Source organism: Rhynchophorus ferrugineus, unplaced genomic scaffold (assembly GCF_030347505.1).
Source record: "Rhynchophorus ferrugineus isolate W39M unplaced genomic scaffold, kcgeb_rfMv2 rfM1, whole genome shotgun sequence".
In the NCBI taxonomy this organism is placed as follows: domain Eukaryota; kingdom Metazoa; phylum Arthropoda; class Insecta; order Coleoptera; family Curculionidae; genus Rhynchophorus; species Rhynchophorus ferrugineus.
Window position 1 is genome coordinate 33870071 of NW_027472580.1, and position 24672 is coordinate 33894742.

The following is a 24672-nucleotide window of genomic DNA, read 5'->3' on the forward strand; positions in this document are numbered from 1 at the left end:
ACGTGAATCAAAATTTAAAGGTAATTTTGAGATAAAATTGCGGCATGCTGATGTCATAAAGGTTAATGACGTACAAATTGTTGTTTTTGATAGACTATACTTACGTATACGTATTTTTTTAACAATATTAATTACATAAAGGTTTGGAATTTTTTATTTTAACCTTATAATTCGAAAACAAGTATTTTCGCTTGCGATTTTTTATTCCCATTGTTATAAAGGCAATTTTGTGTAATTTTTACAGTGATCAGCTATGCCAGGAATGTCAAATATCATATGGGACACACCACAGCTTCCTGCTGGTTAACAATAGGAGAGGGTTTTGGTTCAGAAAATTTAAATAATATATGAATTGCATAAGTTCAAAGTTTAAACATTTAAGAGTATGTCCTCAAGAAAGTTTCCATCTAAACAGGTCAGGTACAAGTCGATCACTGGATGCTAAATATTGCTCAATTACCTGAGGACGAGTCCCCGTATGAAACTTCTTTATAACCCATAAAATGAATTAGTAAATTAATGTATTTGGTCTTATGCTCCAAATGTGTGCTTTCAATGAGTGCCTTTTACCAATTTTAAAAATTGAGCTTCTGCTGCTACTAAAGAAGATATAAAGAGTTCGTTAGCTGAATGAAATGAAGAAACTTTTGTAGCAGAAGAAAAGATAAATATAGATCAGGGATTGACCAGTATTACCATTATCTGAGTTACTGAATAGTTTTTTTCATGTTAATACACATAACATCGCATGTCTCAGTAAAAAATTAGGAAAAGATCGAAAGTCAGGGACCAATATTTTTAGATTGTCCTTATTTGAGATTTAACTTTAACCTAAGCAATGTTTAACATTTTATTTACCTAAGCAATGTTTTTACTAATCAAGAATTTTTTGTTCCAGAACTACAGAAGGGTTAAAAGCGTGTCGATAGAGCACGCACCTGTTTACAAACACCCTCCATTAACTCTCAATATCTATTTTGTTAAAAATGGATAATAAAAATGCTTTAATTGTTCTATACTAATCGGAAAACACCTAAAATTTAGGGTTCTTAACCAAAAGACCTCCTTAAACTAACCCTTAAAAGTTATAATTCAAGTAGTCTAGTATTTTTTAGTATGAAGAGTTACATATCATTAACGTTATTGAGGTGGTATTTCGGTCCAAAAATTTGAAAAAATTGATTTTTTCATATTTTCATAGCTTAGTCCTCTAATAAAATTTCCTTAAGAGGTTTTAACGTTTTTCTCGAAACAGTCGACCTGATATCATAAGTTCTACTGATTCAAGTCGGCTTCATAGCCATTGAACTTGAAATTTGGTGGTTTGGTGCGTATCTATGCAATTTTTATTTTAATTTTTCAGAGTGCATTCAATTCTATATCAAATCCATTATAGTTTAGGAATACTCATTGCAATTTTAGTATAAAAGTTCAGATAAATATGAGTGGGTGTCATTTATGTGAGTATACCTCATCAAAATAACAACTCTTGTTCTAATAAAATTATTTCACAACAGTAAAACTTAACAAAAACCATTGAAATTTGACCTGATTGAAGATTTTGAGGCGTGGAAAGATAATATTAAAAAAACAACTACATGGTCGTTTATTAAAATTTCCTACTTTGGTCAAAATATTATCATTTTCAAATTTGAGTGGAATTTATGAAGAATTTATAAGAGTTTATCAAAGGGTGGGAGGCATCTAAAACTTCAAGGAAGTATTAAAATAAATTAATATTGCCTAGATGGTATAAAATTGACACAAATGGGAAGAGAATGTGAAATACAATACATTCCAATACATGTAGGGCATGAAAATTACTTGTGTACGTTATTTCTAGTAAAATCAGACAGAAATGGATGCTTGTGGACTAGATTTAAATTGGACACCATATAAAAGAGGACGCCTAGAACTTTACCTCGTGGGTGGTGTGGAAAAGAGCTTATCGTATACTTTATAGAAGCATAGGTTTCTTACTGTAATGTTATTCTATTATAATATATTCTTCATATTACATTTATTTTAATATAAAAGATGGAAAATGTACTAAAAAAATGTTAAATAAGTGAATTTAAGATAATTTCTTCTATTTATATTATATTCTTTAAATGTGAGAATTATACTATTGTCAACAAAACAAAACAGCTGTATCTCAAAAATAATTTAAATTTAACAAAATCATTTTAAGGGAATTTCTTAAAGGGCTAAGCTTTGAAAATATGAAAAAAATCGATTTATTAAATTTGTAAACTAGAATACCGCTTTATGTTTAAAATGTTGCTACAAAGATGGAAAACTTTTTTCTTTCTTTTTTACAATAAGGTCTAAAACAAATGTTGCTCTAAAATAAGATAAGAAGCAGCTAAAGTAGATAAGTCAAAATAATATTTACGATACTTATTACAAATTCTATACTAGTGACCCGCTGCTGACCTTGATTGATTGCATTCAGGGTTATTACTATAAATTTAATACAATCATTGTTTACTAACAACAAAATATAAAAACAAACGTGTATAATTAAAAGAGATTATGTAAAAATAATTATGTTGCATCACAAAAATATTTCATAAACATCTTTTAAAAATGTATATTGCCAAATGTATCTTGAGTATACGCTATAATTTTAAACCAACAGGATTATTACCTCTCTGATATCAATATCCTCGTCTGCGTCAGATTTTTTCTCCAGGAATTTAATCATGTTATCGCTACAATCTACTATGCTCTTGAACATCATCTTCATTTTACCAGATGTAAAAGTGGGCGTCAGTTTCTGTCTTAGCAGCTTCCAGCTCTGTTCCTCGATATTGAACAGGTTCGTGCCGAGTGGATCGTGTTTCTCGTTGCAGTAGATTTCTCTATTGACAAAATGTTGGAAATCCTGTAAAATTTTATTTTAATGATAATCATACTTTAATCGATTTTTTGAAGGAATACTTTGGTCAGTATGTCTTTTATGTATTCTGGATCGAGAACGACAAAAACTGGTCGTGAGAATGACCACACACCACCAAATTGGTGACCTTTATTTTTTAATTCATTGTACCAGTTATAAACCTCCCCCGCTGGGAGACTATCCTTTTGTAATAAAGTTGTGCTGTTACCTACAATAAAGAATAACATATTCTGTTATATTAAAAAAATAACATATGATATTATTTCACAGTTTTGATTGATTTATGTTAAGTAAAACTAAAACATTTCTTACCGTATGGGAAAACTGGTTTCAAATAGGGCACTTGTCTCTTATTCCAATATCCGTACGAATATTGAAAATAAAACCAAATCGTTACAATTGTAGCAACGATAAATAACAAAACATCAAGAACACTAAGCTCCATTGTGTGCAACTTACTGGTAAACGCTGAAATGAAGCAAACAAGTAACGAGAACGGCATTTAAATAATTAACTAACAATTATCTACGGCCGTATTCACGAGTAACCTTCAATATGTTTTTCAAGCAGCTTCGACGGTAAATAGAAACGATAATATAATTTCGTACTGAAAAATATTATTAAATTCATTCGAGAATCTATTTCTAATGATTTTGTTGTACTCCTGTAATGTTGATATCATATATAAAGTATTTATAAACAGCTGTTTATGTTGTTCGTTAAATGGAAAATCATGAGCAATCAGTGGGTGAAAATGAGTTAATTAACAACCTTATTAATCAGGTAAAATTACGTTATACATAAATTATGTTTAAATTGAAAATATAAGTATATTAACAAGTTAATAAAAAAAAATTTAATAAATGTACTCAAATATAAGCGATTAAATCAAATTTCTTCTTTAATATATATTTTTATAAATATTATGATTTCAATAATAATGTTTTACTTTCACCTTCGCCATTTCAGCATATATATATATATATATATATATATATATATATAAAAGTATTTCATTCACCATTATGTACCTCAATATATTTTGTTTAACATTATTATGTCTTTTATTTACCAGTACCAAGAGTAAGTCGTGCTCTAGCTAGCTCTTAACAATGCTGCAATAGTATTCTTGCATTGTGTTAACTATATATATTGTTTCATGTGTGATTAAAAATTGGTTTATCATAAAATATTTCAAACCACTTAGATGGGAAAACCTACCGACATATTTTTCAGATGTTACTCCGTCTGACTACCACTATTTATCTTACTTTCCTACATGAATGAATGGCGTAGTGTATTATTAAGATTGCAAAAATGGATCGATAATGATGAGCAATAAAAGCGAGCATAACATACATAACATAAAAGCATATAAAGGCGAAAGGTTTTTTCAATACTAGATTCATCTATTTCATAAGATTCTGTAAAAATAATAACTAATGATGGTCATATTTCGATATCGATTTTTTCAATCTCGAGTTCATATAGACTATCTTTATATAAAGGACGGTAATAATTAATTCCAACACTTAATATTATTGTTTAATTTTAATAATTACTCATAGCATTGCTATAGTAATTACTCATAATCACCAACTTTTATAATATAGGTGCTTCATTTATTTTGACCAACGATATCTTAATGTGCGAACATCAAAATGTATTTTCAACATTAATTGCTTTTATTATTTAATTTCAAAACATCTGTTGTTGAAGCCCTCAAACTCTTTTAGAAAGTTACGTTGATGCCACTCCATCCATATCGCAAAAGCGGGTTTTGATTTCAACGACTTAAAAGCAGTGATTTTGACGTCATTAACAAGCAATGATCTAATGATTTTGGACAAATTGGGCAAAAGTCAAGCTTGAACTTTCAATGAGCTTTTACACAGTTAGGAGTTGATGAACTAATGGTTTCCAGACTTTCATTACACGTGTCTCATTTTATTACGTTATAATTATTTACTCTACTGTTAAAGGTTTCTTATTTCAGTATTAATACATCGTGACTAGTAGTAGTAGCCAACCAAATTTATTTTAACAATAACTTAAAATTGATATTCATTTAGGAGAACCTATAGATTTATAGAAAAAAAAATTTATATAAAATATATTAACTCAGTGCCTACAGTAATAATGTTTCAGTATTAGTTAACAGTTTTGCCATGAATTCCCATTCTCTCTCCTACTCCAGTGTTATCCGAGAAAATTGCATTCCTCTGGAATTAATATAAGAATATATTTGGGACACTATTCCGGAAAAAATGATAAAATGTTTATTTAATCTTATATATGTGATTTATGCTATTTTTCACAGAATATCCCCATAGAATTATCTGTACGACAGTAGCTTTATTATTATTTTATGACATTATTCATGATTTTTGGTATCTGCAAAGTTTAATTTGTGAACTCAATATGCATAGATCCATTCTCATTGACTTTTATTTTACATGCCTGGTTGAAGTTATCTATATTACTACATACTACAACTTACCCCATCGATATTGTCTCAAATACCAAGTATCAGAAACTATTTAGCCAAGGTGACATTTTTAGTTCTTCTAGTAAAAGTAATACAACCAGTATTTTTCGAATTTAATCAATTATAACATTGAAATAATATATTAATATAAAAAATGTCCTTCGCCATTCTGTCATATTTGAATATCTAGTAACTAGTTAATAGGTACGTACTTATAAAAATATAATAATGTTACCAAAATTAAAAGTGTATTTGAAAGGCCTCCCTTTTTTGTATATCCTAAGTATAAATTGTAGTATCCATAATTTGTCACTACATTCTCCCTTTTAATACTTGAAATCTACATCGTTAAAGGAATATGCCTTTCAAAGTATCACTTTAATAAAAGAAAATCTAACTGTTTTTAAGAAATTTGGTGAATGTTAACAATCTGGTTAAAGAATATATGGTGAAAATTGTGTTTGGTGTAGGATATAAGCATTTCCTTATAGTAAATCACTGTGGTATCTTTTCTTATATAGCAACATTTTTATATCAATTCTTAGCTCATATTTACTAATAGCAGTCGTCAATTATGTCCCATAATTCGTTCCGTATAAATAATTGTGAGGAGAAGCTGCCCCCAAGAAATAAATTAAAGATAACCTTTAAATCCTGATTAATTGCTATGGCCCTAGGACTTGGCCTAGGGACAATTTATTATAAAAATATTGAGTTTATTGCTGCAGTGCGAACTATATCATGAAGCCTCAATTCAACATCCGTAGTATTATAGCACTATCATCAGCAAACGCCAAACAGGCCAAGGAGAATATTATGCTATGTTGAACGTTGTTTGTTTTAAAAATATGTTTGTATAATTGCATTTACAGTTATGTTGAAAAGCGTTTGTTGTTGATTGAAAAAGGTTGGCGAAAGTTGGCGAACACCTCCTTGGAATTTAAATAAATTTCAGAAATAATTTCCCACTCACATGTAGTAAACTGAACCCATAACAAGGTGCGATAATTCAATAATTTTTATGAGAACATGTTCATCTTCCAAAAATGTATACATCGAATTATTAATGTATGAATTATTAATGTATTCAATACCTCATGAAGAGGTATTATCTCTTCTAAAGAATTCTTCTATATTTTTTGAAGTGGATTCTCTTGAAGTTTCTGTTAAGTTTCGATTTAATATGACACATTTTCCTCAACATATATCCTTTTTTCAGCAGAAACAATTCACTCAATGCAATTTCAACTGCTCAGTCTCAAGCAATCAGCAATCAATCATGTTTGTTCTTTAGTTCAACCATTTCACTATTTACATCTTGATAACACTATTTTCTTTTCTTGCTGTATCCTATCTATTATTATAATAGTTTGAGAAAAAGGTAATTTCACTTTTTATGAAAATATGTATGATTCCTTATAGGAAAAGCTTTGTCTTCCATCATTACAATGCGACCACACATATCTGTCACTAAAGACATCAAGATGATGCCAAAGATATCGGCCAAATCTTGGCCAAGTAAATTAAACCATTTGTTCGAGTCCTTCCAAAATTCCGTGTAATAAAGTAATATGTAAAGATTGGCCTGTGAACATCACGTGGTTCAATCTCAGAACTTCTTCGATATCGGAATTTTGGTTAAACGAGAAAAAGTTGATCCGTCTAAATGGCACATATATCATTTATTCGCTTGAAAAAATGTTGTAGAAAACGATTTCGATTCAGAATCTCTTTATCGCAGATAAATTTTATAGTTCAGCTTTTAAAACAGGGTGATAAAATTATTGGCTGTGAGAGTATAATTTATAACTGAAGTTAAATACAAATATTTTGGAAAATTGTTTTTAAAATACAATACCATTTATCAGTAGTTAATAGATAGTTTTTTAAAGACTTTTGAAACATTTTTACAAACCATGTTGCATTACCGTAACCTAACAGTTTCTGATTCCTTGTGTCTGATGAATTATCGAACTTTTTCAAGGATTATATTTTAACCCTATTATATAGATATAGAAAAAAATTGTTTTTAACAGCTATGGGTTGATAATCAATAGGCAAATAATCTTCAGCTGTCGTTATTAAGCTGTATTTGAGTTGCATATCCAATACCAATGAATTATCTTCCGATGATTAATTTTACATAAACCTATTAACAGCCTGCATCAGCGATATCTATAGGTGAAAATGTGAAGTATCAATAGAAACAATTAGATGTTAAATTCGATACAGTTTATCCTATAGATCTATAACCTAACTGTTAAAATAAATGGTTTTGACACTTCTCCACATAAAATAACAGATTTCCCTTTAGTATTATTAAATTATTCAATGTACACGGACGCTAATCATGGAGCGCTCAACATTGCATTTTCGATATTCATTATTTTGGTTGTTTGATTTGAAGAAATTTTTTGCCAAGACACCTTCATACACTTATAGTAATACTGCTACGTGATATTCCAAATGCCGGTTTTGGTTTAAACGATTAAAAGGTGGCGTTTTTGATGGCACAGACAAAAATTTATTTAATGAACCAAAAAGTTTAAAGAGAATAAATTGTAATGTCTTTTGGAGGAAAATTCAACTAAAACTCTCAATGAACTTTCAGATTAGTTGACAGTTGCTGAATTATCTGTTAAATATTATGGGAAATATCCAGAAGGGTGGAACATGGATACGAAAAGAGTTAACTGAAAATACCATATCGAGTCGCCTCAAAATCGCGGTTTCATTTTTTGTTAAGCAAAAAAAAATTCTTTATTTCAAAAACAGCCTTAAGGGCAAAATGTCATGGATTTGTTCAGAAGAACAATCTACATCGACAATGAAGCGGAATATCTATGACGAGAATATTATGCTTGGCATATGGTACGATAAGCAAGGTGTAGTATAGTACGAGCTACTGAAACTGAATGAAAATGTTACTGCATATTTATTAATCACTACATATTGATCATCTACACGTTGTAATAGTTGTGAAAGATATAATACTGTTACAGCTCGAATGAAACAATATGCCGCACTAGCGTACTTACCAGGCGTAGTGCAGCTTGTTCAAGTAGGTGCAGAATGGCTTGGCTGGCACATGGTTTGCTAAGCCAGCCAATCCATTCCGCACACAAATGCTGAAAAATTTCGAACTTTAACTTGGTTTCTGTTAAACTAACATCGAAAACGGAAAAAATGTTTCTTCGCTAGTTGCAGCTGAGCAAATAATGTGAAAGCGAGAATATTTCACTCAAAGCGGGACTCCAAAAGAAAGCTGTTAAAATTTCATGATATTCTACTCATAAGTTTGTGAGATATTATACTAAGAGTGACACTACTTTTACTATTTTCAAAACAATGGATCAAAAACTATTTTGTGTTTTAATTTTACACTGCTTCTTGATGGGAAAAAATACCGTTATAGCGAAGCAATGGCTTGAAAAGTGTTGTAAGGACTCCGATCAGAAACAACAATAAAACGTTGGTTTGCTGGCTTCAAACGTGGTCGTAGAGACACCAATGATGCAGGATGCGTTGAAATGAGGTGGTAATACCAGAAAACATAAGAAAGATCCACAAAATCGTTTAAAATTACCGAAAATTTAAGTTAAAAATAAAAATATTAAAAGAACGCGTTGGTTTTATATTACTTTTAGCTATGAGAAAGCTCTGTTCAAAGTGGATACCGTGTTTGCTCACTGCTTACCAAAAACAAGAAAGTGTTGATGATTCTTAGTAGTGTTTGGAAACGTTTAAACGTAACAAACTGGAAATTTTGCGCCGACAATGTGACAGTGGATGAAATATGGATCCATCACTTCACTCCGAAATCAAAACGACCGATATTTGAGTGGACAACTGGTGAACCTGGTTCAAAGCGCCCGAAAGCACAATCGGCTGGAAACGTTATGGCCTCGGTATGTGCCTAGTTCATCGCCTGTATTGAGACGGGAAATATCATTCAACAGTAAATATTATATGATGTTATTAGAGCGTTTGAAGGTCGAAATTGCAAAGAAAAGACCACATATGGTAAAGAAAAAAATGTTTCATCAAGACAACGCATCGTGTCACAAGGCAATCAAAACAATAGCGAAACTACGTGAATTGAACTTCGAATTCGAACAAAAAAGCGTTGTCTTTTTTACGCCCGGGACTTTTCACCCATGTGTGAGTTCAAGATTCCGTGAATGCTACACTTACGTCATTTTATAACAAATGAAAATCGATTGGTGATAATAACCAATCGTTTTTGTACAGTAGTATTTTTCTATAAAAAAAAACAACTAATATAAAGAACCACGAACTTTACGAGATCCTGGGCGAACTAATTATAGACGGAAATATTAACATGATACGTAGACACCAAATAAATCAGTTGCTTATATTAATGTTTATGGATATCTTTATTTAAACCCATATATTAAGTAATAAAACGATACAATCCATAATGTAATGGATAAGGTATTGGTACTCTGGGCGGTATTACAATTTGTACTATCGCAAGAGTAACACGCCATTCTCACCAGTTTAAATTTCTTTTTCCGCAATATTTCTTTCGTCGAATTTTTTATTTCATCACAAGCATCTTCTTTGTTTTCGTAACATTGTCTGTATGTTATATTATCTCCAACCAGTAAACCTGAAAATAAATATTTTCGATTTAATCGAAATACATTATTTTAATAACGATCATATTCACCTCGAGAATTTTTCGTTCTCATTGTATATTTAACGCATATATTATTGTCAGCGCATTTCTGACTGGATATCTCGTGATAATCAAACGGATCTCTGCATCCATCCGTGTCCCAACAAGTATAACAAGAAGTAGACAGTCCAGAAACATATCCTAAAAGGTGTAATCAAAAATCTTCTAATTAGTCAAGCATACCTACCTATTAAAACAAGCAAATAATAAAAATATAAATGTTGCTTCATCGTAAAGGTTTCCAGAACTAAACACAAAGTAGTTGGTTGAAAACTGATACAAATCACAGGATATTCGAGCGGAAACTGACACTACTTATTTATTGTGGTTATCAAGTAATTTAACCGAAACCCGATTAATTTCAAGTGTTTATGACAATTAAATACCTATCATTTTAGATTTTAATGTATTTTATAATTTTAGTTAGATAAAAGTGTATTGCAGGTTTTTATATTTATGATATAATCTCGAAAATAGTATAACATTAGCTAACTTGATGAATTTCGAACTTAAAATCAATTTATGTTGTGTTACTTTATTAACTGCTTTTTTTTTAATTTAAATTAAATGTAAAACCAACGATAATTGAAATTAAATATTTTTTTATTATTATTATTCTCTCAGCATTCCACAATATGCCCAATGGGCAATAAGTATTTGATGAGATTTATGTTATACAATGACATGTAGAAGGTAACTTCAATAAGTCACCTCCTGTACAAACTTATACATTAGTATTATACTTAATTTAATTACTAACCTATGTTATCCTAAAAACTATTTTATCTGTCTATTAATTATGTCAGTTGGTAGTAAACGTTTCAACCTACGCACTTCATTGACATCGCGCACATTTAATTGTTTGGCGAGTTCATTCGGATGCACTAACACTCTTTCAGTGTTCTTTACACTGGTACTTAGGATAACACTCGTTATGGTTAATATAATATTAGGTTGTTATTAGCATAATATCAACGATGACATATAACACTTTATTTTAGAATTTCTGAAGAATGTTTATTGGATTTGTTCGTAATATTCCACAGTTCGATTCCATACGTCCATATGGACCTAAGAATTGACTTATACAGCAATATCTTGTTATCCAAAGATTATTTGTTTACTTCTTATTAGCCAATATATCTGGTTCAGTTTAAGCCAAAGTTTTTTAAGATTTTTCAATACGTGTTTAGTACAGAGTATATTTTGTTTCAATCGTCCTGATGCGCCATTTTTTTAATCACAAATGCATTTTGTTGAGATGTTTTTGTTACTAGAAAACACTTATTGGCACTGGCACGTGAATTACTAGAATTCACGTGCCAGTGCATTTTACTAAGAGAACAAAAAATGAACATCGTGCAGCCATCATGCAGTAAACTTTCTGTAAAAAAAAGTTTAAATATTATGGAAGCTCAGAATTGTCTATTGTATGTTAAATACTGTATACAATACTACAAATTGTTATAAAAAAAAAGATATGGCTTCGAATTATCATCGATACTTAGAGATTTAGGCGTTTCGTCAGGCTTAGTCAGAAATTTTATTTCAAGCGAAGTAGTTGTAACCAATAGGATTAAAAATATTATTTATATTGGAGGGGAAAAATAAAATGTTTATAAAATATTTTACTTAAATACTAGTCAACATTTGTATAAAATATATTCAAAATATATTAAATAAGATAATTTAGCTTATAACGTTATACATTCTTATTGCCTTAAATATGATAAAATAAAAAACTATAAATTGAAACATTATTTGTTCAAAATATAATTAAAAATATAGTAAGTTACAAGTATAGTAAGTTACACATAGTACATTACAATGTACCTTGTCGGATTTTACACTTTTGCCTAGGACAGTCACAAATATTAAACAATCACGAACATAAATTTACAACCATGCCTCAGCAGGATTCGAACCCGCGACTATCGCAACAGTAGGTGGACCGTCCTGTCGCTTTTATCACTGCACCAACCAAGACGTCATTGTTCTTATTACGTTGCCTTTGCTCAGTATGTTGTACAAAATTAATTATTTTTAAAAAAATCGCTATGTGCTGACAATATCTGAATAAGAATTTTCGTTAATTTGGTTATGTACATTGTTTTACAATAAATAAAAAAGTCTAGAAATTGCTTCCCACAAAAATATGTCATAAAACTTCAAATCGAAAGAAAGAAAAGAAATATGTAATAATTTTAGCTCCGGTCCTGTAGTAATTCGGACGCACAAAATATGGTTAAGGGTGCGCCCATTTAAATTCCCATTCTATATTTCTGTTTTTTGTTGATTATAATATAACAAATCATATTCATACTTTTAGCGTCATCCTAGGTGATCCTTAATCAAATAGACATGTAGCCAAATATATATGTCAATAAATATTAGAAAAAGTACTTATCAGTGACAGCGTGCTTATATTATTCCAAAAGCCCATTATCACTGAAAAATGTGTTTATATTATTTGAAATTTAGAATACAAGTTCAGTAAAAAGGTCTAAGGGTCCAGGGACCATTATCGCTTCACGTTTCAAAGTTTCTGACCAGAAATATAACAATCCTAAAACAAAATAAGAGGCTAATGAGTGACGTGGAACAAATAATTCAGCTTCGAAACTAGTTAGCATGAGTTTTTTTCAATACAAAAGGAATTTATTAGTAATTTTCCTGATTATTATTATAATCTATTTGATTTTTGAAAATCTCATCTTTTCTAGTACTAGTTACGTGCTTGATTATTGTGAGAAGTGAATTTCCTCAATGCGAGCGAAGAAAATATGAACTAATAACAACATGTCTTTTTATTATCCAAGTTCTTATTCAAATGTTCTCTAATGTTAATTATGTATTTTACTATTTAATTTTAAATTATTATTCTGCTCGCATACACATACCCATAACGAATATAATTCAAAATGATAGTGTTCGAAAAGTGATTCAAAAAAATTTTAATGGAAATGGAATGGAAAAGTGAATCGCACAGACTAAATCTCCTAATATCACATGAGCTCAAAAGTCCCGAGCCTAACACATAGGTGACTCTAGATTTATTGCATTCACCGTTTTTTCAGTTAATTCAACCTTCAAAAGAAAGCTGTTCGAAATTTCATGATATTCTGTTCATAACTTTGTGAGTTATTGTGCTAAAGGTGATACTACTTTTCTTATTTTCAAAACAATGGATCAAAAATAATTTCGTGTTTTAATTTTACACAGCTTCTTGATGGGAAAAATACCGTTCATGCGTAACAATGCCTCGAAAAGTGTTATAGGGACTTCGCTCCATCACAAACAACAATAAAACGTTTGTTTGCTGACTTCAAACGGTATCGTAGAGACACCGATGATGTAGAACGCAGTGGACTTCCAAATGAGATAGTAATATCATAAGGATATCAAAAGAACGTATTGATTTTATATTGCATGAAAGGCTCATGAAAGGCTATGAGAAAGTTTTGTTCCGCGCTTGTTCACTGTTGACCAAAAACAAGAACATGTTGATAATTCTGAGCATTTTTTGGCCATATTTAAACATAACAAAACGAAATTTTCGCGTCGATATGCGACGATGGATGAAACACGGATCCAAAACTTCACTCCGAAATCAAAACGATCGTCATCTGATTAGACAGCAACTTGTGAAGCACGTCCAAAGTGCCCGAAAGCACAACAATCGGTTGGACAGGGTATGGCGTCAGTATTTTGGAATGTGCGTGCTGTAATGTTCATCGACTATCTTAAGAAAAGAAATATCACCAACGGTGAATATTATATAGCGTTATTGGAGCATTTGGAGACCGAAATTACAAATAAACGACCGCATAAGGCAAAGAAAAAAATTTGTTTCATCAAGACAACGCACCGTGTCATAAGTCAATCAAAACAATGGCAAAATTACATGAATTGAACTTAGATGGTTGGTAATTGCTCCTACATCCACCGTATTTGCCAGGTTTGGCTCCTAGCGACTATTGGCTGTTCGCAGGTCTCAAAAAATGGTCACCAGTGAGAAATTTAGATCAAATGAAGAGATTACCGTTGAAACTGAAGCCTATTTTGAGGCAAGAGATAAATAGCTTTACAAAAGTGGTATTGAAATATTAGGGCGGCGCTGGAATGATTCTGTGAAATAACGCAACATTTTTTTTGGACTTAAAGATTTTTCAGCCCATGTGTTACCATCCGATCTATATACCTTAGAGTCATTTTTAGAATAAAATATTTTCACTTTTTTGTTATGTTTTGGAGTTTCCTTTTTACCTACTATGGTTTATCTGGATTTGACCTACTACTTAACGTAGCTACCGGCCTTGCTGGGATCTTCTTCCTTATCAGATTTTGAACTATAGTCTTAAGGAAAATCACAATTATAAACAATCACAATCATAAATTGACGACCACAGCTCCAGCAGGATTTGAACCCGCCACTATCGCAACAGTAGGGGGACCTACAATCACTCACAATCAATTAAATATCCCAAAAAAACCTATTACTACCCATTGGACAGATTGTTGAACCACTAAGAATCACCTTCTAAATTTTCGACTTTTATTCCTTTTTCATTTTTCATTATTTATTGTTATTTTGTATTTCAACCATTCGGATGGTTCTTAATATCATTCCCTCTACTAACAGGTCACTTGAAATGTCCCGGCCTGACACATAGACGGCGCCATTATAATTAAATTTTGTTTTTAGTTGGCCCCACAAAAGATGCGTGTATAAATTTGACAGCTGTCGGATCATTAGTTTGTGGATTATAGCATTTTGAGTGAAGCATCTTTTGTAATTGTGAAAAAAATACATAAAAAGGAATTTCGTGTGTTGATAAAAGATTGCTTTTTGAAGGGAAAAAATACAGTTGAAGCAAATTGAAGCGCTGCCCTAGGAAAATGAACCATCAAGGATTGGTTTGCTAAGTTTAGACGTGGTGAAATGAACACTTGAAAAAGAAAGTTATGAAAAGAGGGTGTTACCGACGAAAACATTACAAAAATCAACAAAATGATTTTGAAAGACTGTAAATTGAAACTGAATGAAATAACAAACACTCTAAAGATATCAACTGAACGTGTACATCATATCATTCACGAATATTTGGGTATGAGAAAGCTCTGTGCAAAGTGGGTGCCGCGAGAGCTCACTTTTGACCAAAAACAACGACGAATTGATGATTCGGAGCAGTGTTTGAAGAAGATCAAACGTAATAAACCCGAGTTTTTGCATCGATATGTGACAATGGATGAAACATGGCTCCATCATTTCACTCCGAACTCCAATCGACAGTCATCCGAGTGGACTGCACACGATGAACCCGCTCCAAAGTGTAGGAAAACGCAACAGTCTGCTGGAAAGGTTATGGCGTCTGTATTTTGGAATGCGCATGGAATAATTTTCATTGACTGATTCTCATTTATTGACCATCAACAGCGACTATTGCATAGCGTTATTGGACCGTTTGAAGGACGAAATCACCGAAAAACGGCCACATATAAAGAAAAAGAAAGTGCTGCTTCACCAAGACAATGCAACGCGTTAAAAATCCATAAATTGGGCTTCGAATTGCTTCCTCATCCACGGTACTCTCTAGATCTGGCCCCCAGCGACTATTTCCTGTTCTCAGATCTCAAAAAAATGATCGCTGAGCCTATTTTGAAGTAAAGAACAAATCGTACTACAAGAATGGTATCGAAAAGTTGGAGGGTCGCTATAATGAGTGTATCACTTTTGAAGGGAATTATGTTAATTTTGCCAAAAAAATGTAATTTGCTATGCTAGGCCGGGGACTTTTTAATTGACCTGTTATTATTAGTTTTTCTTCTTATTGTTTTCATGTTACATTTAAAGATACTTAAAGATATTTTTGTATTAACAATTTTGATGAGTATCACTGTCTGCAATACGTTATATAATCGAAATATCTATGTCTAGTTAACTGGTCTACCACATATGCGTATTCGCACATAATGTCATTTGTAGGCAAATCTCTAAAAGGTCAAGCACACCGGTCCGCGTAAGTTGTCCCACAAACAAAAAGAAAACATTTGACCATGATCCAAGGCGGACTGTACCATACCATGGGTATTGTGGGTGAGGTCATTCTATTCGGAGCCACGTTGCCAGTTATTCGCGTATATATCTACATTCCAAGAAAATAGAAGCACAAAATTACGATTTTTTAAAAATGTGATTCTATATTAAAACTGGTTTCCTAGGCCATTATAATAATAAATAAATTATTTAAAAGTTAATTCAAATGTTTTAATTCTATTGCAACTATGAGCTGTAGGTTTATTTTCTCAATTTAGATTTTCTTATGTATTATACTAAATCCAGATCTAAGGTTTCATACGTAAATTTAATTAGCAGGTGATGGATATACTCCCACTGGTGCACTCCACATAGAGTTAAAGCAGTTTTCACGTATTACTACATTAATTTAAAAGTTTTTTATCTTCAATCTCCGAATACTGTTGTACTGTTGTCATTAATTGCTTCACTAACCCTTAGTACCCTTAGATCTTTGTGTATTCTAATGTATCATGGGGCGTTAACAGTGCTGCGAAGTTTGATTTGATACGTTTGCTAGTTATTAAATTTCCCTGTGCAACCTCATAACTGAGCACCGTAGGTTCACACTGGCTTGAAGATTTGTTTTTATAATAACAGTTTAATGTGAAGTATCAAGCAATTATCACATTTTTGTTAAGCATCATAGAAAGTTCTGCTAGTTTTTTTTGACACGCTCTTTGCACTTGAGCTTGGCGTCCAGTGTAATTCCCTATTATTTAGTTGTGTTTGCATATAGAATTACTCTAGAATCAATTATCATTGACATTTGGTCTATTTTTTTGTATGTCAAATTTGCAAATGTAGACTTCGTACTTAGCCCACTCACTAAATTCATGTTATTGACAGCTGTTTGTACTCTATTTTGAAAGTAATTTAAAATCTTATTGCATATTGACATTTTCGATTATGTCAGAAAAAAAGAAATCAATATAGTTGTCGATATTTTAATTTTAGTTAGATAATTTTCCTTTTTTCACATGCCAATTGTCTTTTGTCTGCCTTTGTCTTATGTCTGACATGTCTGTGTATTCCCACTGCACTTTGACCTCTTTGTCATATCTAAATATTTGACATTATTTTCGTATGGTATAAATATTGTCATATGCGTTTATAATAGCCAAGTTACATATATCATAACAAGTCATATTTGAAAACAGATTTGAAAACCTAACATAGACTCTCTTGGTTCTTGTCTAAAAATTACTCCTAAGAGTCATCCGTAAATATAGCTATCGTAATTCTGTGCACTTTAGATATATCAATACTATAGAGCAGTTAAACTAAACTCCTTGTATTTCTTTTAATATATAAATAGTATGCTAAAGATATAGGATATATTAATATCTCTACATATTAGAAAGATTTTGTTTAGTTTATATAGCATCCCTTTCAAAATTCAAACTAACAAAACTGCAAGCCATCATTTCCTATTTCATCCAAAGAATATTCATTCAATGAGGTCTGTTATTCCATAGATCCGGTCGATTGTGGAGTTTTTTTGTCCGGCCATCCAAACGAATAGTCCCGCATCCCGGTTAGTAGATTTTTAGTATTGGCCTGAGTTCAAAGAATTACTAGAAGAGCGTTTATCAAGCTTTGATATCATGAGGTCACTTTTGAGTATGCAACTACCTATTTCAACTTAAAGACTGCTAAATATATAGACACGACGTATTTTGACTTATCTAGGTAATTGTTTTAACATTTCTCTACCGACTAGATCGCATTCTGTTGCTTTATTTGAATTCAGATTTATTCCCATGTTCTTGGGTAGTTCTTTTGAAGAAAATATTTTCTCAGTACATTAATCATATTGTTTTAGTTGGTCCACAGATTTGTTTATTATCCACTAATCAGTATTTAAACTTATTTTTGATTGATATGGCATTATTATATTGAGATATTCATCATTATTGTTTGTAATTTCATTGTATTGTTGTGTACACGATAACAGCAACCAAAATATCAGCGGAGATCCAGGCGCGGCAACGGTGTCCGCCCCAGACATGGCACGCGCGCCGCCATCGCCACCGCCGGGAGCGACAGCGGCGGCAGCAGCAGCAGCAACAACGGAGCAGCGTCTCGGTACTTTTAAAGTTGGCGCTGACGCCGTGGAGACTTTCTCGGCTCACTTGGATACGCTCGAACGGCCCAAATCGACCGTTTCTTCGACCAATCTCCGCGCCGCCAAGTACGCACGGCGGTACTTCGACGGCAAGACAGTCAACGCGTCAGTGTAGCGCGTACGTTTTTCACGTGAAAAACCACGAACCTGTTGCTTACACCAGTGAATGTTGATAATTAGTGTCTTTTATTTATTGTGTTGTTTCAAACCAGAGGGAACGTGATGTTAGGACTGTACGTCATAAAGGTAAAAAATTCATTTTTTGAATTAACGACTTGTTTATTCAAAATAATTTAACTTATTTTTACTAATTTCTCGATAAGTTTATCTTATAAATATTACATAAAACTTTTTCAATAAAATTGAATGTTTCCATGGTTTGTTAACTATTTTAATGAAAATATATTATTTAGTACAGGTCTAGTCCTATATCAACTTTATGTGTAGCAGAGTTACCAGTACCTGTACTGAAAAATATAATTTTTCACTTCGGCAGATGCATTTTATATTTTTGTTCGTCCTAGAACCACTATTGTATGCATTTTAAAATCCCTACAGGTGGTACAGTATGGGTCTATTAGAACAAGACCTTACTCAGGTAGATTTAAAGAGCAAGCGAAGCGTCCATTATATTTGTCGAACATTTATTTTGTCACCTTCAAATTTACAACCGCAGCATTGCATCGGAATTTAGTGTGATATTGGCTTTCCGGCTACCAAGTTGTTTAAAACTGAGGTGTAAATTTTGCTGGCTAATCGTTAAAATCACATTTGTTTGTTTTTTGTCACCGTTTGGCTTTCACTATGAATCAATTACATTTCCCATTATAAGTATATTTTCTTTGTTAGATTGTGTTTGCAGATATTTATAAATTACTGTGCATGTCTCTCGAACTATGCGAAAGAGAATTTCAACGGATATTCATAAGAAACAGACAGCTAAGCAACAACTTCAATTACCGTCGATTCTGCAATGTTTATTATTTATTATTAACAGTGCTTCCCATGCGGGAGCGAGATATTCGTTGTTTATCGCGGTTTCGCGACGCGGTTCACCCATATTCACTTGCATCAACTGAGGATTTTTAGCGTTTGCGGTACGCTGTCCGGACTCGATACAACATAATTCACGTGAGAACTCGAGTAGCCGCTTCCTTGGGATCGATTATGAATTTAATTGCTCTAGAAGTGGGTTAGATGTTTTTTTATCTCATGAATTCGTAGACGAAACATAGAAACTACGGCATGGAAAAATGACTAAATGGCATGTAAATAAATTCCCTTTTATTGGACATGAATGAAAAATGTTGCATTTTTTAAATAATAACCCTTCATACGTAAACATAAGAATTCTAGTGATAGCTTAAAAATATTTCCTACTTACTATTGTATAAAAAATAGACAGTCGTTTTCAACAAATATAAAAATTTTAAACATAACTCACCTTGAATACAATATATAAATGTTTATTATTATAAGTATACAATTCTACATTATCTATATAAGACGAATTATATTTAGAGGTATCGGTGAAAAATGTTTTACCCTTTGCAATTACATTGACCTCTGTAATCCACCAAAGCAAACTTAAACACTTTATCCTAAACACAATATCTTGTTCTGCATGTTCTACCCAATTTATTATATTAAAAAACACAAATATTTGCCGGTATAAAATAGTACTAAGACATCTTATGTTGTCATGTTGTTGAGTCGTTATAAGTCATTCACTAATAAATTAAAATACCTTCCAAGCTTAGCGATAGTTGATCGTATACTTTTAGAAACTTATAGTGACGGCTGTATCATTCCAATGTATCATGTTCCAATTCCAGATGTTATTGTAGTGATTAAAAAAACTGTTAACGGTGCATATTAGTAGTCCCGACCACTTAATACGAATTATTGACAGTTTGGTCTACAGATAAGAATTCATGAGCTCCATCGTTTTGTTATGTCTTACTGTCAGGCCAACAAAATAACTTACATTTAAAGGATTTACAACAGATTGCATAAATGTGTATTAAATCGCATCGAGCACATTTGTAGCCAACTTGTTAAGTTGCCATATTAAGGCCTCACTCACTGGCTTGACCTTTCAGTTTTTCAGTTCTCTACTTGAATTTGAAGAAAATACTGTAGCGCCCTTGAGGCATGTCGAATTTTAAATCGTGGAATAACGGTCTACAAAATATCCAGAAATCTAATCCCAGATGTTGAACACGGGCGGGGTGCCAGCAGCGCCAACTAGAACCCGATAACGAAGAGCTGGCAACCCCGAGACACTGTTTCATTTCGTTTTACCTCCATTCACCGAGCCACATAATTTACCCTAAAATACCAACTGAAAGTTAATGAATGCTGTGTGAAACATATGAGCATTAAAATAAGAAACACCTTTCAAGCTTTGTTAGGTTACTTCTTAATTTGGATTATCTGTCCCTGGGGTTGAACTGCTTTGAATCTTCCTCAAACAAAGCTGTAATTAAACACATGTTATATTACTTAAGTTCAATTTGGAACCCTTAAATAATTATGTTTGTACTCACTTGTTCTTTTTACAGTTTGTCGTTTTACTAATGTAAGCAGAGTGATTTCTGCTGAAACCTAACTTGTATTCATATTTTCGCTTCCAATTAGTAATGCAAAAAGGCTCAATAATAAACACATATTATGTATTTAAACTCAATTAAGCACAGTTGCCATAATGGAAGGCTTTCTTTTCAAATTACAAGTAGGAACATTTGGCCCTATAGTCAGCCTGTCTAAGATACAAACCTATTAGATCTTATTATTTAAGTATTTAAATTCTTCAGAAGCTTCTTCTGATATGAATAATATATATGATACCTTGAAAATAATGCATTATTTTCAAACCATTTTAACCTTGAACACAACACGTAAGTGTATAACCAAAATTCTAAGAAATGCTTCTGCTACAGAAAATATTACAGAATATATCTAATTGCCAAAATTTTCGAAAAACCCAGTATTTCTTCAATCAGATGAATGGAAATTTGTTTATTTCAGCTTTATTTCTTAAAATTAATTACATCAAATTTGTCATTCATTTTATTTTAATACTCATAGCTGCCTGGCGGCAGATAAAATTAAAACTCTGTTTCACATGTGCCCATTTAAGATTTTCGATATTCTCTATATTTTGTCTTCTCGGGTTTTTGGCGCTCGACGTCATAATAGTACGACACCAAACGCTGCCAGTTCCTCATTTTTGGCGGTAGTGGGGCCCACGTAACTGTCCCACTCGCACAATTGACCGAAATTGGCACGAACGAAACGGCAATTTTGCCAATGGACGTAAACAGAGAGTGTGTTGAACCTAGAGAGATGAGCTAACGTGAGATCGTTCTTTTTTCCCACATAGTAGGCCGTGAGCGGAACGATACATTAAATATTCGAACGAATGGAGCAGAGAAACCAGAGCCGCGGGATTTGGTACAGTTGCTGGGAGCAGATTCGTCCGCGACAACGAAAAATGATCCGTCCCAATGTTCTTCCCATAATATGGTGGAAATACGATCGTACCTACCGCCCTCGGCCACTTGATTTCGATATCACTGATTTTTGTTTTAATCAAATCGAGTTTCATCGTACGGATCGCCCACGACCTGTTGATTTTGGCGACCGTTGTATTAGAATTGTTTTGTTTTTTTTTTCAGCTTAGCGATTAATTTGATTATATTATGCTTTCTTTTTAAATATATTCCGCGAATTATAGACTTATATAAGCAAATATTTGAGGACAGTCGCCAATTTTATTGCTGTTTCATACGTATAGGGGTGATTGGAAATGTTTTGGTATGCGAAAACTTTCTATATGTTGCAGAATTGTAGCTATTTTGTAACTGTCAAGTTGCTTGAACTGTTGATTTGGTAACATATTTTTGTTTTGAAACCATAAAAAACATTCAAAATTAACTTGAATTATTTATATACATTTTTGTTGGTTTATTTTCGTTAACGCTATTAAAACTAGACGTCTAAATATATTTTAAATTATTGTTATTTTATTCATGAGAATATAGCTTTGACTTGGTTACAATTTTGCAACAGATGGTAGAGTGTTCGTAGTTTTATTATAATTCTCTTTTTTGGTACATTTTGATGAGACCAACTAAGTAAAATCAGTTTGCACGAACATAGTTGGAATATATTTTCAACTCTAACTTTAGCATTTAGTAAATTTGCAAAATGCAGATAATTTTGATAAACTTTACTTATGTTGAATTCTGATTTTGAATAGATTTTAATCTGCTGTCGAAGCCCATCAAATACTTTTAGAAACTTATAGTGACGGCTGCGCTATTTTCCAATTCTCTGTTTCGGTTTAAACAATTTAGAAGTCAAAAGACTTTCAGACCACTTAGAGCTGGTGAATTAGCGGTTCAAAATCTATTTCCAACCGTTTCAACATGCGGTTTTTTGTTTGCTAGTAAAAAAAGAAGACATTTGGAGATTTTCCTAGCTTTAGATTCATAATCTTTTTCAACCATCTTCCAAACATAGTCGAAATGCTGCATTAACTTAGATTTATAATTCTCGTTCTTGGCATATTTTGAAACACTTGTCCGATTACTAAATCATAGCGTATTGCTTATTTTGGGGTTGAAGTCAGTTTTTATAACTTCGATGACTTCTTTTGAATCCAATCTTTCAAATCCACTTTTTTGTGATTTGAATGTCTAAATTATCTAATAATGATTTATGTGTCCAAAGCTTTCATCGAAACCGAAAACATATTTTCGTAGCGATTTTCTTGAATGAAGTACCACGCATTTAAATCACATACTAAAGATTGGGGAATAAGGTGATCAAGTTGTGAGAGTAGCGAAGAGTTATCGGTGCATACTAGTAGTCCCGACCACTTAAGACGAATTATTGAATGTTTGGTCTGCAGGTAAGAATTCATGAGCTCCATCTCGCTTTGTTATATCTTACTGTCAGACCTACAAAATAACTTACATTTAAAGGATTTACAACAGATTGCATAAATGTGTATTAAATTGGATCGGGCACATTTGTAACCAACTTGTTAAGTTGCTAGGTTAAGGGCTCACTGACTGGCTTGACCTTTTTTCAGTTTTTCAGTTCTCTACTTGAATTTAAAGAAAATACCAACTGAAAGTTAATGAATGCTGTGTGAAGCTTATGACAACTATACTCCATCGGTTTCAAAATTGTCATTTCAATGGGGATCGCTATCGATTGCAAGCGGCAAGAATACAACATTGATTGAAAACATTAAAATAAGAAGTGCTACCCCATCTGTCGTATTCTCCAGACCTTGCTCCTTCTAATTGCTACTTTATGAAAATACCAAAAATCAAGATCTACATTGTTATTTCGAAATGGAATCCGTAAATTGCCTGAAAGATGAGAAAAAGTAGCGGCTGTCGATGGACAATAGTTTGAATAAAATATATTATACCTATATTTCGCAATAAAGCTTCAAATAAAAAATAATCATTTAAAACTAATTTATATACTTAATATTTTAATCTGAATAGTATATTTGCCAGCTTCCTTTAATATAAGTATCCCGAAGTAAATTTGAGGGATTTTGATTGATATTACAACAAGACTCATGAATGATGCTGCAAGGTCACTTTTCTTCGTTTAAACGTATCAATTCAGTTTCAAACTATCAAATTCGGCTAAACATGTAACTAAGAACTGGAGGAATCCCCCCATTAATTGTCTCAGCGATGTCATGAACTTTATTAAACCATTCAGAATAAATAAAAGTTATTTTAAGTTACAAAAAATAGAGAAATGTCCAACCAAGAACCAAATCTGTCCTTATTATCTTCGTATTGGCCTCATTGGTCGTCGCGAACGTGATATACACAACCATCTCGCATTAAAATTCCGTCACCGCGCTAATGTTTTCCTTGAATTTCAATTTCGATTCTTGCTGGCACCTCTTCGCGGACCACCTCCCCACTTCCAGGCCGTAGCTCTCAAGATTCATAGACTGTAATTTATCTCTCGAACGGTTTGATACTTCAGGTAGGCGTGGCTTCCATCAACGACCATGTTGAAAAGAAATTTTACGACGTGTCTGAATATAAATCAGATTTTAAGTTAATGTTTGGACGATGTGATGGATAATTATTGTTGAAATTTTAATGCAGATTGCGTATATAGGATTCTTAAATAGAAATATTCCGCTTGATTTAACAGAATGGCTCATTTTAAATATAACGAAACATACTGCAAGGTATATTTACTGCAATTAAGAATCTATATTTGCTACATTTTATTCATAAGGCGATATTTATCTATAACGAATACACCAATCGTAACATTATCCAGTGCAGTTTCAATGAAGTTTGGTTTTAATGCTTGTTGATTT

General features: G+C 32.2%; 3 protein-coding genes across 4 annotated transcripts in view; 1 reads left to right on the top strand and 2 right to left on the bottom strand.

Moving 5' to 3' along the window:
• Positions 1-3381, bottom strand: part of LOC143199817 (uncharacterized) — a 28281-nt gene extending 24900 nt beyond the window's left edge. Inside the window, exons 1-3 of the mRNA XM_076409938.1 lie at positions 3215-3381; positions 2944-3110; positions 2651-2887 (exon numbers count right to left, since the gene is read on the bottom strand). Coding sequence (XP_076266053.1) covers positions 2651-2887; positions 2944-3110; positions 3215-3347 — 537 coding nt within the window. The 5' untranslated portion in view covers positions 3348-3381. The remainder of the gene's footprint in view (positions 1-2650; positions 2888-2943; positions 3111-3214) is intronic.
• A 6382-nt stretch (positions 3382-9763) lies between these two features.
• Positions 9764-24672, bottom strand: part of LOC143206743 (uncharacterized) — a 44226-nt gene continuing 29317 nt past the window's right edge. The window contains exons 1-3 of one of the 2 annotated variants that reach the window (XM_076419424.1): positions 10280-10429; positions 10084-10233; positions 9764-10023 (exon numbers count right to left, since the gene is read on the bottom strand). In XM_076419424.1, coding sequence (XP_076275539.1) covers positions 9788-10023; positions 10084-10233; positions 10280-10322 — 429 coding nt within the window. In that variant the 5' untranslated portion in view covers positions 10323-10429 and the 3' untranslated portion in view covers positions 9764-9787. Of the gene's footprint in view, positions 10024-10083; positions 10234-10279; positions 10430-24672 lie in introns of those variants that run through there. The other variant, XM_076419423.1, reaches the window with a different exon arrangement.
• The window catches only part of ec (ubiquitin specific peptidase echinus), a 65532-nt gene continuing 59144 nt past the window's right edge, over positions 18285-24672 (top strand). The window contains exon 1 of the mRNA XM_076419393.1: positions 18285-18542. The gene's annotated coding sequence lies outside the window, so the exon portion shown is untranslated. The remainder of the gene's footprint in view (positions 18543-24672) is intronic.